The sequence below is a fragment of the Asterias amurensis genome, chromosome 17 (assembly GCF_032118995.1).
Source record: "Asterias amurensis chromosome 17, ASM3211899v1".
NCBI lineage: Eukaryota > Metazoa > Echinodermata > Asteroidea > Forcipulatida > Asteriidae > Asterias > Asterias amurensis.
The window spans coordinates 16636464-16655705 of NC_092664.1; the positions used below are offsets into that span (position 1 = coordinate 16636464).

General features: G+C 38.5%; 1 protein-coding gene across 2 annotated transcripts in view; it reads right to left on the reverse strand.

Moving 5' to 3' along the window:
• Positions 1–3801: 3801 nt before the first annotated feature.
• Positions 3802–19242, reverse strand: part of LOC139949831 (gamma-2-syntrophin-like) — a 62283-nt gene continuing 46842 nt past the window's right edge. The window contains exons 7-17 of one of the 2 annotated variants that reach the window (XM_071948372.1): positions 18846–18887; positions 17977–18061; positions 16753–16820; positions 15776–15915; positions 15075–15204; positions 14003–14158; positions 12975–13046; positions 11354–11512; positions 10738–10830; positions 10035–10148; positions 3802–8819 (exon numbers count right to left, since the gene is read on the reverse strand). In XM_071948372.1, coding sequence (XP_071804473.1) covers positions 8691–8819; positions 10035–10148; positions 10738–10830; positions 11354–11512; positions 12975–13046; positions 14003–14158; positions 15075–15204; positions 15776–15915; positions 16753–16820; positions 17977–18061; positions 18846–18887 — 1188 coding nt within the window. In that variant the 3' untranslated portion in view covers positions 3802–8690. The remainder of the gene's footprint in view (positions 8820–10034; positions 10149–10737; positions 10831–11353; positions 11513–12974; positions 13047–14002; positions 14159–15074; positions 15205–15775; positions 15916–16752; positions 16821–17976; positions 18062–18845; positions 18888–19242) is intronic. The other variant, XM_071948373.1, reaches the window with a different exon arrangement.

The following is a 19242-nucleotide window of genomic DNA, read 5'->3' on the forward strand; positions in this document are numbered from 1 at the left end:
AAACAAGCAATGGCAGCCTATTTTAATGATATTCTTACACCAGTAGTATAAATTATCATACTGGTGTGATACTATGAGTAGTAATTATAGTTTTAAAGGCAGTGAACACTATTGGTAAACTACTCAAAATATTTATCAGCAAAAAAAACCTTAATTGGTACTGAGTAATGTGGAGAGGTTGGTAGTATAAAACATGGTGAGAAACGGCTCCCTCTGAAGTAATGTAGTTTTCGAGAAAGAAGTAATTTTCCACAAATTTGATTTAGAGACCTCAGATTTAGAATTTGAGGTCTTGAAATCAAGCACATGAAATCACACAACTTCGTGTGACAAGGGTGTTTTTTTTTTTCATTATTGTCTCGCGACTTCGACGATCAATTGAGCTCAAATTTTCACAGGTTTGTTATGTTATGCATAGGTTGAGATACACCAAGTGAGAAGACTGGTCTTTGACAATTATCTATAGTGTCCAGTGTCTTTAAAACACTTCAAATGTTACATCACTGAGATGGTGACTGCCTCATATTCCGACAACCCTCAAGCCCTGTTTAAAAAGAAACAATTATCTACAACCCTGCTACTCTGCTAGGGTTAGGGCTTGGGTTAGTAAATCTGAACATTATAATAGGGGTGTCGATTGGGCCACTGACAAAGTAAAGGCTGCTTGTGTAAATGTACTGACAAAATATAGCACACCCAGCCACTGGGAACTGATAGGAACTACCAGAATGTCGTCATCAAAGTTCTGAGAATGCATAGCCCTTCCCTCCCCGTTCGACTACTTTGTTTATATTTAGCAGTCATTTATTATAGCTCTTCCTCTGTATGTCCTTGCTCTTCGCCCGATCTTCTCAGAGCTCTCAAAAAACAACAAAATGCAATACACATGTGACCTGTTGCAGGACAAACTGTACACGTAACCATTGCTCGCATGAAAGCGCTGTACACGGACGACGTGTTGCACAAGATGCCACTGCACTTCAGTTGTGCGTAAAATGAACCGAGGAACTTCACTCCTAATCAAACTTTTAAAAACGGCATCTTACCATAAAATGGTTCTGTTAGTGTTATCCACGCATTGAGATCAGCCACGATGACGTCTCAGCACTCAATCAAGGTAGAAATACTGCAAAATAGCTCAGAATTTAGTTCTCAGGACTCCCGCGCGGGCAGAAAACAATTTTGACATTCAACGTCTGCTGCTAGACGAACGTGTGAGTTTGTTTACAAATTTTGAGGGCGCGCTGTCAAACACGTGGTGGGGCGCTTTATTTGTAGACGGCCGTTTTATGTCCTCAGAAATAATTATGTACGGCTGTTTTCTGTTACAATTGTAATCTCACAAGCAGTCACACAATAATAAATAAGGAACACTTTCCGTATCCTGCCACCACTTTTTCACTCTCTTTTTTTTACAAAAAGGAATATATCATTTCGGTAATTTATACACTATTTTTTTTCATTGAATAATAATGAAAAAGTGGTGGCATGGTAGGGAAACTTGTCCATGAATAATACAAATTCCCAAACTAAACATAGAACAAACTGAACATTCAAACTCAAAAGGGAAGACAAAAATGTAGCAAACATGCGACCAGACAAAAGTCATCCCCATTCTAGCCTGGGATGTTTACTTTATCTACATGTCTGCCTGGTGAGGATCAGTTGTTCATTTAAGCCACGGAGAGCCATTGAAAACTACTGATGTTGGAGAACTTATTGATCTTAAATATCTGGTTCTCTCAGCTCATGTTATTATAGCTAATCAATTAAAAATAAAAATTAACATTTACTTTTTGAATGTCACTGAGTGAGATTTTTGTTGTTGACATTTTTGGCAAGTTGGCCTGTTAGTGCAGTCATGCAACATTTCAGCTGATCGGCTGATTTACGCTTGATTTCTCAGCTGTGCCGATTAACATTGAAAAACATGAGAACAAAGGGGTGTTGTGCCTGGCACTATGTGTGTGTTGTGGTGACACACCTCATCGGTCTGCTGATGCAGTCTTTCTGTTTTGATAAAAGGGAAGGTACATGTTTGATAACCACTCCTTAAAGGAACACGTTGCCTTGGATCGGTCGAGTTGGTCTTTGAAAAGCGTTCTGTAACCGTTTGTTATAAAATGCATATGGGTAGAAAGATGTTGTAAAAGTAGAATACAATGATCTACACAAATATGCCTCGAAATTGCATGGTTTTCTTTTTACCACGTCGACTAACACGGTCGGCCATTTATGGGAGTCAAATTTGTGACTCCCATAAATGGCCGACAGTGTTAGTTCGCGATGTAAAAGGAAAACCGTGCAATTTTGACTGATACTTGTGTGGATTATTATATTCTACTTTTAAAATATCTTTCTAACCATATGCATTTCATAACAAACGGTTACAAACGCTTTTTATAGACCAACTCGTCCGATCCAAGGCAACGTGTTCCTTTAAATTAAAGGTGCTATGTCAGATTTTTGGCCCCAAACATTAAAAAATTGATTTTTTTGGAGTGAATGGTATTTCAAAGAGTATTACCCGCTCTATCAAAAAAAGTTTAACTTTTACTTTTAATGGTCAGGAACCATGAAAAAAATTTAAAACTTTTCTTATAAAACACATAAGAATTGGTCGCATGATATATTGTCGGGATCCCGACAAAAACTAATTTTGAGCACTTTATTTCACTGCAACTAATAATTGGCGGACTTTTTCAAGCAATGGCTCAAATGAAAGCTTGTAACTTTCTCTACCCCCATCAAAAAACCTTTTAAATCAAAATTTTGGGGTCAAATCGGCCAAAACTCTAACATAGTATCTTTAATGGCAACGAGAACCTATTTGGGAAGTACAGCAGCTTTCGATAGTTTAGAGCATTTTGACAATCATTTCACTTTCAAAGTAATGTGGTTAGGTAAAAATTATATAAGTTTTTATGACCCTAAATTTGAATCCAAGAACCGTTACTGAGAGCATGGAGGTAGTGACATTTAGCATATTGTGTATTCCAATTACAGATCATAATCCTTCATGGACATAATCGCTGCAGATTTTTATTTAATTCAATTTGGACAGGTTAGTTTAATTAGATTATCTACATTTTATTTAAGATTGAAACATCAAAACGATTCCAATTAAATTGGTTATTACTCAAAATAATTATTAGCATAAAACCTTACTTGGTAACGAGTAATGGGGAGAGGTTGATAGTACAAAACATTGTGAGAAAAGGGCTCCCTCTGAAGTGATGTATTTTTCGAGAAATAAGTAATTTTCGTTGAATTTGATTTGAAGACCTCAAGTTTAGAATTTGAGGTCACGAAATCAAGCATTTGAAAGCACACAACTTTGTGTGACAAGGGCGTTTTTTTTATCTCGCAATTTTGACGACCAATTGAGCTCAAATTTTCACGGGTTTGTTATTTTATGCATATGTTGAGATACACCAAGTGAGAAAACTGGTCTTTGACAATTACCAATAGTGTCTTGTGTCTTTAAAGGAACACGTTGCCTTGGATCGGACGAGTTGGTCTATAAAAAAGCGTTTGAACCGTTTGTTATAAAATGCATATGGTTGGAAAGATGCTTTAAAAGTAGAATATAATGATCCACACAAGTATCACTCGAAATTGCGTGGTTTTCCTTTTACTGTGCAAACTAACACGGTCGGCCATTTATGGGAGTCAAAAATTTGACTCCCATAAATGACCGACTGTGTTAGTCGACGAGGTAAAAGGAAAACCGTGCAATTTCGAGGCATGTTTGTGTGGATCATTGTATTCTACTTTTACAGCATGTTTCTACCCATAAACATTTTATAACAAACGCTTTTCAAAGGCCAACTCGACCGATCCAAGGCAACGTGTTCCTTTAAACTGACCCCACTGAAACAACCTGAAACATTAAATCAGTACTCCAAACTCCACATTACTTTATTAATTACTAGTATCATGAAGAAATATTATAATTTACAAATGTTAATTTATTGTAATTTGATACATATGATATAAATACTTTGTTTGATGTACAGAGGTGCAAAAATACATATTGTGGAAAGAACTTGTCAGTACAGTCTAGATATATAAATGAAAGTAAAATTATTATTCATTATAATTGTTATTGTTAGATTACATTATTCTCTATGTCTAACAATGGGTGCGTTCGATTAGCTTCCCTGGGTCGACCCCGCGGTGCTCACTCGGGTGAGCCCTTGCCATGAGCTAATCAAAATCACACTCGCCCTCTCGTGGTGACGTCATGCACCTCGGGTTACCCCCAAGTGATCCACTCCACAAGCAGGGCAGTGGGGCTGACCCAGATGAGCCCCTGGAATGGCGTCAAAGCTATTTCAAACGCACCAGGGACAGACTGGGGTCAAGCCAGGGAAGCTAATTGAACGCACCTATTATAAATTAATACAGAGTACTCAAAACTGCATCCCCACTATCTGCTTCTCCTAAAGGTAACGTTAAAGGGCAGAATTTTTTAAAATAAATTATCAAAGTCTATGGCTCCAAACATACACCCTTTTTCACCACCAAAAACCCTCAAAGGACTTAACAAGTTTATGACTCCAATTATTAACCTATTCACCACAGTCGTCATCACAGAAATCTTGATTGCGACTTTTTTGGGAGTCTATGTTCCTGTGTGTTAAAGGCACTGGACAATGTTGGTAATTACTCAACATAATTGTTAGCATAAAACCTTACTTGGTAACGAGTAATGGGGAGAGGTTGATGATAGCATAAAACATTGTGCGAAACAGCTCCCTCTAAAGTAACGTTTTGAGAAAGAGGTAATTTCTCACTAAAATAATAAAAGACTTCACTGAAGCTTATACATCTGAAAGCACACAAAGTAACAAGGGTATTTTTCTTTCATTAGTCTTGCAAATTTGATGACCAATTGAGCCCAAATTTTCACGGTTTGTTATTTTATGCATATGTTGGGTGGGATACACCAAGTGAGAATACTGGCTGTGACAATTGCCAATAGTGTCCAGTGCCTTTTAAAGACAGGGTTATTCTGCTTATTACAACACCAGATAAAGACCATAAAAACTATCTTAGTAAAAAGCACTGGAGAGTTGTTGATATTAAAAAACACTGTTAGAAACGACCACCTTTGAAGTATTACAGTAATAGACAAAACTTGGTTTAGACCCAAAAATTTGAATCTGAGAAAGGCTTGAGGCATAAAGCCTCAACCAATTGAACTATCCAGCCTTATGTTGGCAGTCTCATTATTTTATCAATGACTTTGTTCAGGGGTGCCAGTCAGAAGCCAACCAACCATTAACTGCTAACTGTAGCCAGGGATCATATCCACACGAGCACACATTAGTTAGCAGAGTGCTTGCACATTAAAGGAACACGTTGACTTGGATCGGACGAGTTGGTCAATAAAAAGCATCTGTAACCCTTTTTTATAAAATGCATATGGTTGGAAAGATGTTTTAAAAGTAGAATACAATGATCCACACAAGTTTGTCTCGAAATTGCGTGGTTTTTTCTTGTACTGTGCGAACTAACATGGTCTGCCATTTATGGGAGTCAAAATTTTGACTCCCATAAATTGCTGACGTGTTAGTCGACGAGGTAAAAGGAAAACCGCGCAATTTTTTTGTGCGGATCATTGTATTCTACTTTTACAACATCTTTCTACCCATGTGTATTTTATAAAAAACGGTTACAAACGCTTTTCAAATACCAACTCGACCGATCCAAGGCAACGTGTTCCTTTAATACAGTAGCAGGTTCCCCTCTAGTCACTTTACCTTTGTTCAACCTTATAATATTTACAATTTACCCAGTCATTTTCCTCATTGTTTATGACTTGATAAAACAAGTATTCCTTATTCTTTTGACAAATCAAACTATTCAGCTTGATAAATTGTTCGGCTGGATCTATTCTGTCCGCTAACTGCTCAGAATAATTTCAAACAATCTTGCCTTCAAGGTGAGAGTATTTATCTATAAAGGTATTAAATTCATCAGAGAAAAAACGGCATTTGTAAAAACAAAAATTGTTTAGGTGTTTTTATGTTAATATTCTTAACAAATAATGGCGAATCACTGACACTGTGCTAGTTTCTCCATCACTGAGAAACAACCAAAAAATGGCAAGATTATGCTCACCAGAACGAGGTTACCAGCCAAAAGACCATCTGACATGTACCATATGTGACTGGTACCCTGCTTACTTCTGCTACGCAGAACAATTTGTGAGCAATGTTTTCTGCCTAAAAATTCGGGCCCCTGGTAATTGTGATTGGTCTTTCAACCTCCAGCATTGTCAATTGCATATTATAGGGTACAGCTATATTGCAACTCTCAACTGGCACAAGACAAAAAGTTTATGCCATTGCATATAATACATGTATATAATTATAATATATGTAATAATTAAAGGAAATAATCAACAGGTGTACCCATAGTTGTTTTCTCAACTTTTTGTTAACCACACTTGTTTACTACTTTTATCTATTGAAGAATACCGTTATGTTACCCTCCTACTCTTAAGCAGTGACCCATTGGACTTTCTTCTGTTTAAAGTACTGCAACTTTTCTGTAGAAACTGCTATAAAACTAACAGGCTGAAAGAGGTCGCAGAAGACTTCTGCGCAGCCACAGGACCTTAGAATTAACAGGTCGCTAAAAAGTCCATTGCAATGGGAACAGCTCTGTGCTGTAAACCTACCACAACCACGCTGTAAAAAGTCCATTGCAACAGGAACAGCTCTGTGCTGTAAACCTACCATGACCACGCTGTAAAAAGTCCATTGCAATGGGAACAGCTCTGTGCTGTAAACCTACCATGACCACGCTGTAAAAAGTCCATTGCAATGGGAACAGCTCTGTGCTGTAAACCTACCACGACCACGCTGTAAAAAGTCCATTGCAATGGGAACAGCTCTGTGCTGTAAAGCTACCACGACCACGCTGAAAAAAGTCCATTGCAATGGGAACAGCTCTGTGTAAACCTACCACGACCACGCTGTAAAAAGTCCACTGCAATGGGAACAGCTTTGTGCTGTAAACCTACCACGACCACGCTGTAAAGAGTCAAGGTAGGAATGCCGGTAGAATTGCAACAAATAACAAAGCCCGCCATGGTCACTTTCCACATGGAAGCAAAAGAAAAAGTTGACACAACTCAACACAAAAACACAACACATTAATGTGTAATGACTGTGTACCATGAAAATGCATCAATCGCATGATGTCACATTGCAGGCTGATATATTATAATTCAGCCATCATTGAAAACCACAGTGGATGATAACACATGGTCAGATGGTAAGAGGGTTGACTGTGTACTGGTTAGATGCATTCACCACATGATATCATATTGCAGGCTGGAATCGCTTATCATTCAATGATGAAAAATGCTATCATAAAAAATCATATGGAAAAACTGGAAAAAGGGTATACAACAACTTTGGGTTTTCAAAGTAAAACATTCATTACATTTCTCTAACTTTCACAACTAACCTGTTACTTTTCTAGAAGTAGAGTCGAAAAATAAGAACTGTTTAACACCAATTGGAAAAGACATCAGTGTAAATTTGGATTTTACGGGGAACTTCCACAGGAAACTGTAGCCCCAGAAGTACTTGAATATGTTGAATAATTTGACTACATGTATGTTTAAAAAACCACAAGATACAACCAAAATATTCTATAAAATATCATAACAGTTTTTTTTTTAAGCAGCTTTATATTTCATTGATTAATTTTGTTCCTTAATAACTGATTGTACATTCTAATGAATCGAATGTCGTTATTAACAACTGTAGCTTCATTGGCAGATTTCAAAATGCTGTTTTGAGGCTGGGTTTTCTTCACAACCAAAACCAACGGCACCAACCTACCGTTTCGTTACATCATGTTCTATAAATAGATGGATGTAGTCTCTTTCTCAGGTCACAAGACCAGGTAAGCCACTAGAAGAAAGTCTGAGTGTGCACCATGGTTAACTGACTCGAACCCAAGCTAGTCGACCATTGGTTGCCTACGGTGGTCGATCATTTGGAACCAGGCTTGAGTCCATGGTTTCATCCGTGGTCCTGGTAGCCTGTTCCATGCTAGCATGTGTAAAGCACAGATGGGAACCATTGACACTATAGCGTAAACGCGGACGTCAATGGAGTGTTGAATACCGTGGTACAGATGGGTGATAAGGCTTACAAACGAGTCGTTCGAGTGAGTGCGTCACTGCGCATGTAGTACTACGCACATGAAGGAAACAAATGCAAAGTGCATCTGATACAAACGCATAGTGCGCCCTCTATCATTGCGTCTTGTAGCACATTTTGTTTTCACAGACCGAGTTTGTGGTGTCCTCCTGCCATTGTTGTTATATTATTCTATTTCTGACGACTTCCTCAGTGGGGTCCAAGTTGAACAAAGTAAAACTTTTTAAGGTCTTTTTTTTCTATTGTCCACAAGATCCAACAAGGGCTCTTGCGTAAGAACAGTGCGATTGTGTACATGACATGCGCAGGTATGGTATCCAGAATGGCAATGATAAAATATCAGGGTCATCAGAGAAGAGACAGGAGACTGGAGGCCAGACATGCGTAATGTCAATCTAAGAATTATCTGGAGACAGACATGTCAATCTGAGAAGTCTGGACACCAAACATATGTAATGTCAATCTGAGAAGTCTGGAGACCAGACATGTGTAATGTCAACCTCAGCAGTTTAAGTCACCAGGCATTGCTGCTGTGTTCCTCATGAAGGTTGGGTCAACTAAGGCTAGCTTTGTGGATAAGAAGGCGTGCATACAGTGAAGTAACTTCCGAAGATGTGGACATTCTAACTCCTGAAATCAGAGGAAAATATTCAGAAACTTGGAGTCAAATGCAAACTTCAGCTTGTATTCTTTTGGGTGTCGTGGCCGAACGGATAAAAGCACCGAACCAAGGTTGTGCTTATTGTAACATGGCCCAAGCATTTTGGACGAGATTGTAGATAGCTCGGTTGTTCAGCCCCAAATCATTTTTAAAAACTTTACCCAGTAGTCAGTTTCCCCTTGTGAGAATAAATATAATTGGTGTTATATAGCGCTTTACACACCCAAAGGGTGTCTCAAAGCACTTCCAACATTATTACCCCAGGTCACTGGGCCATTTAATTCATTCCTTAAACCATCATAGCTTGCTGGGGAGTATACAGCCTGTGCAACAAATATGCACTACTCAGCTAAATCAATCACGAGAACCATCTCTGCTCTCACATGTACCCATTTACCCCTGGGTGAAGAGAAGCATTTATAGTAAAGTATCTTGCTCAGGGACACAAGTGTCATGACCGTGACTCAAACCCACACTCCCACACTCTCCTAAACAGAAGCAGCAGAGCCTGAGTACAGTGCTCTTATCTGCTCAGCCAAGACACCCTACAAGGTTTATAACTTTGATGAGAAACAGATAATCAGTGTACTGGGTAGAAGGAGAAAGATAAGACTTAAAGGATCGTTACAGAATTGGTAAGAAACAAAAATCGTGAAGATCACAGATTTACATAAAACTTACACGGACTAATGATGATGATACATAGTAGAAAACATCCCTGAAATATTTCTGTCTGAAATGTCATATTTTATGAGAAATCAAGAATCTAACTTCGCGTTTGGAGTGAGCTTGGTGAGCGTCTAATTCATTTTTATTTTGGCATCGATGCAATGCAAAATTTGTAATCGGTTTTTCACTATTCTCTCGTGACCAAGACGGCCAATCGATCTCAAACTTCTACAGGTTTGTCAGTTTATGTATATGGTGGATTACATAAAGTACTTACACTGCCAGCAACTGTTTTGTTAACAAAAAACAATTCTGTAATGTTCCTTTAAGGCTATGCATGGTGGAAAATAAGAGAGGTTTGCGCTGACACCATGTAATAATCTCTCCATAAGGTCAGAGCACACTAACTGAAATGTCGAGCAGTACAAAGTGTCTCATCTCAGACCCACCACTACTTACAAAAGAGATATTTACATGATGTCACCACAAACCTTACTTACTAAAGAAGAACGAACCTGCATTTCAACCTGGTCTGTGTTAGGATTCTGGAACTGAAGTTTCACTTTGGAAATGTTGTCATCGGACGAGCCTTTCAACTGAGAGAAGCGATATCTCCAAACAATTGCTTGCTTTAATTTAAAATAAAATAAATATAGCAAGATTAACAATGTCAACAATGCTGACATTTATTAAATAATACTAACAACTGCATTTCTATAGCGCCTAACATCTCCAAAAGAAAGTCTCTAAGCGCTCAGATGAACAAAAGAAAATTATACATGTATATACATGTAGTATGAATTGAACAAAAATGTTTTAAGAAGACTCTTGAAACGTGAGACGGTGGTAGCTTGTTTGATGTGTAGAGGGACCCATCCGGTGAACGAGTGAAAAAATAAACTTTAGGGAAACCTCTGCTTTGAGATGCCCATAGAAAATGAGCACTATTTTTTTTTCTTGTTCAAAAAGGTTGTCAAAACTCGCTGCTTTGATTACAACAAAAGAAAACATTTAATTGTCTAAAGCACGTTTCATACTTCATGTGGATGCCTTATGAATTTTGACATTTCAGAACTGTTTTCGCAGCTAATGTTTCACAGGAGTTGAGTACGCGTCAACCAATGCAAATTATTTGTTGTGAATTTGTGACGTCAAAATTTGTATCGCATTCGCATTCGCAGAAAGTATGAACTGGGATTTAAAGTTGTATAGTCTTACCTTGTTTTGTGCATCAAATAATGTGAAGCCCGTTGACAGGTCAAAGGTCAAACCCACCACCTTTTTGCGCCACGTACATCCATAAGTTTTTGTCTAAATAAATAAGACAGAACTGAAATAAGTTTCCAAAGAAGAGAGAGCATTACAATCCTGTAAGTCACATACAACCTTTGCCTTTTTCAGTCAAACTAAGGCACTGGACACCTTTGGTTATTACTCAAGATAGTTGTTAGCATAACAAAATTACTTGGTAATAAGCAATGGAGAGCTGTTGATAGTATAAAACATTGTGAGAAACGACTCCCTCTGAAGTAGTGTAGTTTTTGAGAAAGAAGTAATTTCTCACTCAAGTATTAAAAGATTTCAGACTGAGAAGCCTTTTTATTAGGAAAGGTAAAACACACAAATTTGTGTAGCAAGGGTGTTTTATCTTTCATTGTTCTCTTGCAACTTCAACAACTAATTGAGTCAAAATTTTCACATATTTGTTATTTTATGCATGTTGGGATACACCAAGTGAGAAGACTGGTCTTTGACAACTACCAAAGGCGCCTTTAAACTCCTTGCGTAACGTGCAATACTGCCACTGTAAGAAGGAACTTAAATGGGTACTTACCCCTAGTTTTGAGACCACGGTATGCGTTGCCCGTTGGATGGCACTCTGCCATACATTAAGCTCACTTCTACTCTGGGTGCATAGATAATGTTGGTTATCAAAACTCTCTCCTGTCTGTAGTGTAAAGCAGTGTGGCCTGTCGTCTAGTAGCTCTGCATCCTAAAAAAACGAACAATTATTATAATGGGTGTGTTCAGACAGCATACTAAGTTAGGGTATGTTCAGACAGCGTACTAATATAGATCCAAATCAGTGGACTTAAAATGTTGTTCCCCTTGCGTTCAGACAGCACTGAGATAAACCTGATACATTTTATCATAGGTTTTAAGAGGTCAAAGCAAACACGACCCCAATACTCGGTTTATTGTCCTGTTCATTGGTCACTGTGTGTTGACGTAACGATCACGGAGGTTAACGGGTCATCTGTTGTGAGGTTAACCTGATGTAGTCTTTTTTATTCTGTCCACACACTATGTTCGAAGATAAACCCGAAGTGGTCTAAAGATAAACCCCCCAGCTCGACGGTCTAACTTATATGGGTTGAACCCTATCGGTCTAACTTTAGAACTTATATATTTGGTTTGCGGTAACACCATGTGTGTATCTACTTGCCAGGTAGATTGTGTTCTTATAAGAACTTGCTTTATATTCTACAACCGCAGAGTAGATTTTCCGAGTTCAAGCGACCTCTCAGTTCTAAAAAGAACTGTCCTGCTTGTTAACTACAACAAGAGTGGAAGGCAAGAAATCAGGATTACTACTCTTGCTTTAGTGGTACGAGGGTACATCTCGTTATTAACTGCACTACTGCAGAGTGAGTTCTTAATTGGTTTCAGTATTTTGACTACTGTAGCTTGCTCCAGTCATAGTCAGGAGACTCCTTGCATACTACTGAGAAGGACATTTTGAAGGACAAGCAATTTTTTAATGACATTAAGTTTCTTGGTAATATTGCTACATATTTGCCAGCACAGGCTGTATACTCCCAAGAGAGATGAGATGGTGTAAGGAATGAAATAAACTTGCCCAGTGACCAGGGGTAATAATGTTGAAGCGACATGAGCATCACTGACTGCCCAACCTGAGCACTATGTTATGAGGAGCCACTGTTTATTTATTAACACTATACCTCATACATGTTCATGACCGAGATTCAATTTCTTACTGGTTCGTTCATCATCACGTGCCAGGTGCTATTTATGCTATTTACCAAGCGCGCACGTGAGTAATCACGCACATGGTAAATGCGCATGACAAGTACAATTTCCATGCACTTTACAATCGTAGTACTGTTTTGTATACACACACGAACATCGCTCTCTCTAGCGACATCCAACACATGAACAAACTTATCATGTGCATTTTATTTCACAGTCGTCATTTTCCCTTGCTCCAAGTCATGTGTCGGTATTGAATATGTATGAAGTATAGTAAAACAAATATAACATGGTTTATTTTGGGTGACTAGTCGATATTAGCTCCCCTCGGTATTGGAAGTTGACAAACTAGTTCCCTCGACTTCACCTCGGGAACTAGTTTGTCAACGGGGAGCTAATATCGACTAGTCACCATCAAACCATGTTATTATTTGTATACTAGTGTTATTTATTTGACTCAGTACCTTATAAACTCTGGTGATGATTTCATACAGTTTATACGTTCTCTCACATCGAACCCAATCTCTTGTATTTACCTGCGAACAAAATTAAAGGAGTTTTAAAGTTTAGAATCTTTGCTGCAACTGTTGAGTCAGTCCATCTCTATTGTTACATCCAAACTTGCTAAGAAGTAGAATGGCACCTACACATGCACGCTCAGGACTGTCCTAAATGTTGACTTGGAACGGCAAATAATAAGCGTAGAGCTGTATGAAGACTTTGCAAGATCGAGTGATATGTGATTTGCTGGGCACTGTAGTAGGAGCGAGGAGTCTGCATCAAAACTCAATCACTGGGAACCAAAACATGGACGCAGAAAATATGGTAGATCAAAATGATTGACCTACTTAGATGTTTTGAGGAAAGACAGCGGACTGGAGACAGCAGAGCTATTGACAGCAATGCAGGACAGAACCCTATGGAGGACCATCACAGTTCGGGGACACCACCCAAAATAAACAACAAACAAAATGAAAGAGAGTGAAATAGTATCATAAGGAAAAGGCCATATTCAAGGTGTGTTGTGGCCGAGCGGTCTAGTGCACTGGACCCAGGCTCTGGTGTTGTCAGCAGCAGGTTTGCATCCCGGTCATGACACTTGTACCCTTGAACATGGCACTTAAACACAATTGCTTTGTAAAAAGTTGGGAAGGTAGTGCATTCTGCTCTACCAGCCAGGGCCCAATTTCATAGAACTGCTAAGTACAAAAATCTGCTTAGCATGAAATTTCTTTCTTGATAAAAACAGGATTACCAACCAAATTTCCATTTGTTGCATCTTGCTTGTTACTGGTATTCAGCTGTTGTCTGCTTATCCTGAAAAACACTTGAAAGTTTGGTTGCCATTCCTGTTTTTATCAAAGATAAATCAAGGATAAATTTGTGCGCTTAGCAGCTCTATGAAATTGGGCCCAGGTCTGTAAAACCAATACTTGTCTTTACCCTTACAAATAACGACAGGGGACCATACTAGTCTTGTTCCTGTACTTACTGGAGGAGTACTGAACAGCAGGATATCAGAGCCCCTGATGGCAAAGAATTTGGGTTTCCATGTGTTTAATTGAACCGGTGTGGTGTGCCTCTCCCCTATCCAGCCCATGTGGAGAATCTGGTCGGCTGGTGGAAGTAGATTATTGGTGATCTTCATCTGTAAACAAGAGCAAATGGAATATGGTTATATCAACCTCGTTCCCAGGGGTGATCGATCTCCCCATGCCATTTTTTCCCAGCATGCCTTGCTCGATCATAACCCCTGGAATTGGCAAATTTAAATAATAACCGTATTTTTATAACGTGCCTTTTGCCAAAAGATACAAAGCGCTAGGTATTATAGCACATTTAAATGAGCCATAAATGAGCGTACATGTTCATTATTCAATCTTTTCTACGTGCGCAAGCATGTCTTTCGTCTTAATAATAATAATAATAATAAAACAGTATTTATATAGCACAATATGAATAAAGAATGTTTTTGTTTTTGTTTTAAAAAAACGTGTTTGTGTCATAAAAAAATGCGGGTGTGATCAACATTAAAAAAAACTTAAAACTACGCGCGCCATACTTGACATCTAATGCATAACCAATTTCCTGAGCCAATCAGCATTGTTTCCAAGTACATCACTACTAGGGGTTAGTGACGAGAGGTATCGATACGGCGCGCTGCCCATGATAGCGAGGCTGGGGTTATATAAAATTGATTCGTAGGTCGACCGAATTTCAAAGAGCTGCTTAAGCACAAACAACAAATTGATGATTACAGGATAAGGTTACCAGCCAAACTATCATGGCAGTTTGTACATCTTGTGACTGGTATCCTGCTCATTTCTGCTTAGAAGAAAACTGTTCAGTAATATTGCTTGCTTAAGCAACTCTATGAAAGACGGCCCTTGAGAAGGTGGCAACGCGCCCCTGGTGACAGTTAATTTGGGTCTAAAGCCCAAATCAATTAAGTGAAGCCCTCACCTTGAAGTGGCCAATCGGCCTTGTGATTTAAATCTTTACGAATTACTAAAAGAATGAAAAACCAGGACCAACTTAATGACAATGTCAGACAAAGTACTTACAGATTGTGCATTCAATGTTGCAATATTTGCGGAGATACATTTAAGCCAGTCGTTGAGCTCCGACGCATTGTGACAAACGAGAATACCTGATGAAACGCCATCCATACCAACAAGCTCAAACGAGTTGGGCCTGGCAGTAAAGGAAAAACAAAACAGAGGGAAAGTCTAACATTTGTTCAGTGCTTTGATCATTCTCATTAAAGAGACTTGGGTTTTTACGGTTTTTACTGTTTTTTTAACTTATCTTTCATCAGTGTATATGTAAATCATAGCTTTTTAAATATTTCTGTATGTTGGTTTTTTGGAGCTTTTCTTGGCGCTTTTTATCAATGTTTTGACATGTAAATAAATACAAAAAAATGTTTTTGATCAGCAGAGTGTGGGTTACAGTCCCGGTCAGGACACTTAACCATGATTGCTTCTGAAAGTTGGGGAGGTAGTGCTTTCTGCTCGACCAGCCAGGCTTCTGATGGATGATACCTAAGCCTAAATTCGTATGGACTGTAAAGGGGATAACCCTGTTTCAGCCCCAAGAGTAGGTGGCAACGGCCCCTGGAAAATTAATATTGTAGCCCACACCTTCAAGTGGCATTCAGGCCTTGTGTGTCTGGTGACTTGCATAACAAAAAATTTTAAAAATAAAAATAAAAACTATGTTACACAGCGTAGTTGAGGATCATGAACAGTGTTTTTTTCCGTACCTTAGCTTGTCCGTTCCCGGCGTATACCGTGAGATTCTCGCTGTGAGGAGTGGAATGGACAGAAGATCTACCCATCTCTTCTCAGGCTTCGGTTGCTTGGCAACTGCCTCCTGCTGCTGACTCAACGCACTGTTTCTTGTCTGTGGGTTAAAGATCAATTCAAGATTAAATAATAATAAAAATAAAAAGATATTTACAAAGCGCCAAATTGCCATAATGGCCTCAAAGCGCTAAATACAAAGATAAATGCAGAGGGTTTCCGAAGAATACAATTTAAAAGACACCAAAATATGAACAATAATAATAATAATAATAATAAAGGAAACTTGTAATGCGCCATGTCTGTCACAGGTGACACTACTGGCGCAGGAACCCTAACAAAGCTAACAACTGAAGGAACTAATTAAACAAACTAAACAGAAGGAGAAGAAGCTTGTGTGAAGAGGTGGGTCTTGAGTTGGTTCTTGAAAGTGTTGAAGGAAGTTTCCTTTCTGAGTTTGACGGGGAGTGAGTTCCATTGGGAAGGACCAGACCGAGAGAAAGAGCGGTTTCCCCAGGAGTGATGAGAGAGGGGTACTCGGAGAAGGTTTGTGTCAGAGGAGCAGTAAAAAAAAAAACTGGACCAGCCAGTGAAAGATTTGGTTATAAAAACTGTAGACAAAAAGTATTTTGTCTTGTTTAGTGATACTCAAGACCGAGCATTGAGTTATCGGTTTCACACATGAGATTTATCCTACTACTGAAAGGGATAGACCAAACTGGAATGACGTTATCATACTGAAGGCTGTTGTGGACTATTGATGCCACGTTATCATACTGAAGGCTATTGTGGACTATTGATGCCACGTTATCATACTGAAGGCTGTTGTGGACTATTGATGCCACGTTATCATACTGAAGGCTATTGTGGACTATTGATGCCACGTTATCATACTGAAGGCTGTTGTGGACTATTGATGCCACTTCATAACACTTACTTGCCAGTTGATGTCGTGGTTTTGGGTTGAGTTTGACTGCTCTGACTCTTTTTCATCTGCTAGTTTAGCTGTAAACAAAAACAAAATACCCACATTAAACTGCTAACCAATACTATTTTTCAGGCACAATATGTCACATCAGTGCAAAATGTGCATCTCGATTTTGTGTGGCGACTGCAAGAAAAAACGATAACAAATTAGACAGAAAAATTAGATGTAATTTTTACCCGATGTTACAAATTAGTACCGTTTTTTTTATTTGTGTAAAATTTTGGGTAAATCAACCCCTCTACCCCTTAAGATTTTTGGCCATGCCATGAATCTCTACTCACTGTGAATGAAGATGTATGTAATATAATTTTCCTGTAAATGTAAGTCATCAAGTTTTTAGAAAAAAAGTGGTATCACAAAGCAATGTTTTCAGGAGAGTCGCGTAAATCAGTTGTACATGCTCAAATTGCATTTCCCAAGACCAAAATTTTGTTTTGTTAAAAAAAAACTTCAGCACCTCGGCAAGAAATATTTTCAGGGGAAGCTTTCTACCATCATTATCTTCAAACAGTTAGTTTAATGAAAATCTGTGGAATTTGTGTTTTGTGTGTCAAGCAAAAACTACCCAAACCCTTTAACTGATATAGGAGAATCTTTAACAACAGACATGAGGGGAGGCTATATAGTTTAATGTTCACACTCAAGATGGCATTTGTTTGTTTGTTTGTTTAGATGATCTTGTCACCAAGAGAATTTAGCAAACTCCTACAAGGGGATATAAACGCCAAGCTGGCAATAGCCAATCTCTCTCATACAAACATTGCTTTAACGTCTATGATTATGAATTACACAAATCAAGAAGTTGTGATTCAGTAACTAGACGACAATATGTATTCTAGTCATTGTGAAATCAGCGTTTAGCTGGGGGATTGAAACCCTCAACCTAGTGATTGCAAGTCCTTCAGTCTAATCACTAGACCACAGTGGTACGAATGAATGGTTTGGATGAATTTCACGTCTGAATGGTTTGAATGCTTTTCTTACCAGCTTGTTTGAGGTACGAATGAATGGTTTGAATGCCTTTCTTACCAGCTTGTTTGAGGTACGTACGAATGGTTTGAATGCTTTTCTTACCAGCTTGTTTGAGGTACGAATGAAAGGTTTGAATGCTTTTCTTACCAGCTTGTTTGACATGTTTGAGGTATGAATGAATGGTTTGAATTCTTTTCTTACCAGCTTGTTTGAGGTATGGCGTTGCTGCCCTAAAATGCCTGACTGTTAGCACAACCTCAGATCCTGCATTCTTTAAAGCTGCAACCTAAATGTATAAACAAACAAACAAACACAAAATGGTGTAACAGACAACAACATTGAACAACAGGGGTAACAGCAGTGCAACACCAAATATTATTGTTATTTAACAAGATTAAGGCTGAGTCACACTGCAGCGATAACGAAAACAATAACGATCACGACGCAAAGAGAACGCATTCTATTGGTTGAATTGCTCCACGCAGAATACGCACACACCTATTCAACCAATGGACTGCGTTCTCTTTGCGTCATTATCGTTATCGTTCTCGTTATCGCTGCAGTGGGACCGGGCCTTTAAAGTGCTAACACTGTGGCATCAGGGCCTGAAGAAACACTTTGTAGAGAGGATGATGAAGAAATGTGGGTTCAAGATGTAGGAGAAAAATCCCATTCAATCAAGTAGCAGGGTATCTGCACACTTTAAAAAGTCAAATTCAAAACCATTTTAAAGGCACTGGACACCTTTGGTTATTGTCAAAGACCAGTATTCTCACTTGGTGTATCGCAACATATGCATAAAATAACAAACCTGTTAGATTTTGGACTCAATTGGTCATCAAAGTTGCAAGTATATAATTAATGATAAAACACCCTTTTTGCACAAGTTTGTGTGCTTTCAGATACCTAAAAAAGGCTTCAGGCACTGAAGTCTTTTAATATTTATTTTTGAGTGAGAAATTACCTCTTTCTACAATACTTCAGAGAGGAGTCGTTTCTCACAATGTTTTATACTATAAACATTGCTAGTTACCAGGTAAGTTTTTATCCGTTCATTTTCAACAACTTACCGCTTCATCATGAGATGCTCTCTCTATGGACATTCCATTCACCTGGAGGGGGGATAAATGTTTTAGAGTCATTATGAGGGAAGCAATAATAACTATGCACGACAATGCCATGTGTACTTATTTACTTTGATGCATAGATTTTGTTCTTTAAGAACTTGTCTTGCTATTTATTCTACAGCCAAAGAGCACTATTTATTCTACAGCCAAAGAGCACTATTTATTCTCCAGCCAAAGAGCACTATTTATTCTCCAGCCAAAGAGCACCATTTGTTCTACAGCTGCAGAGCAGCGAAGCTGATTTTGGAATTCAAGAGCCTACTTAGACCTGAAAAGAACCGTCTAGCATGAATATCTGATGTATGTAAACATAATGATATTATGCACCACTGACGATCGA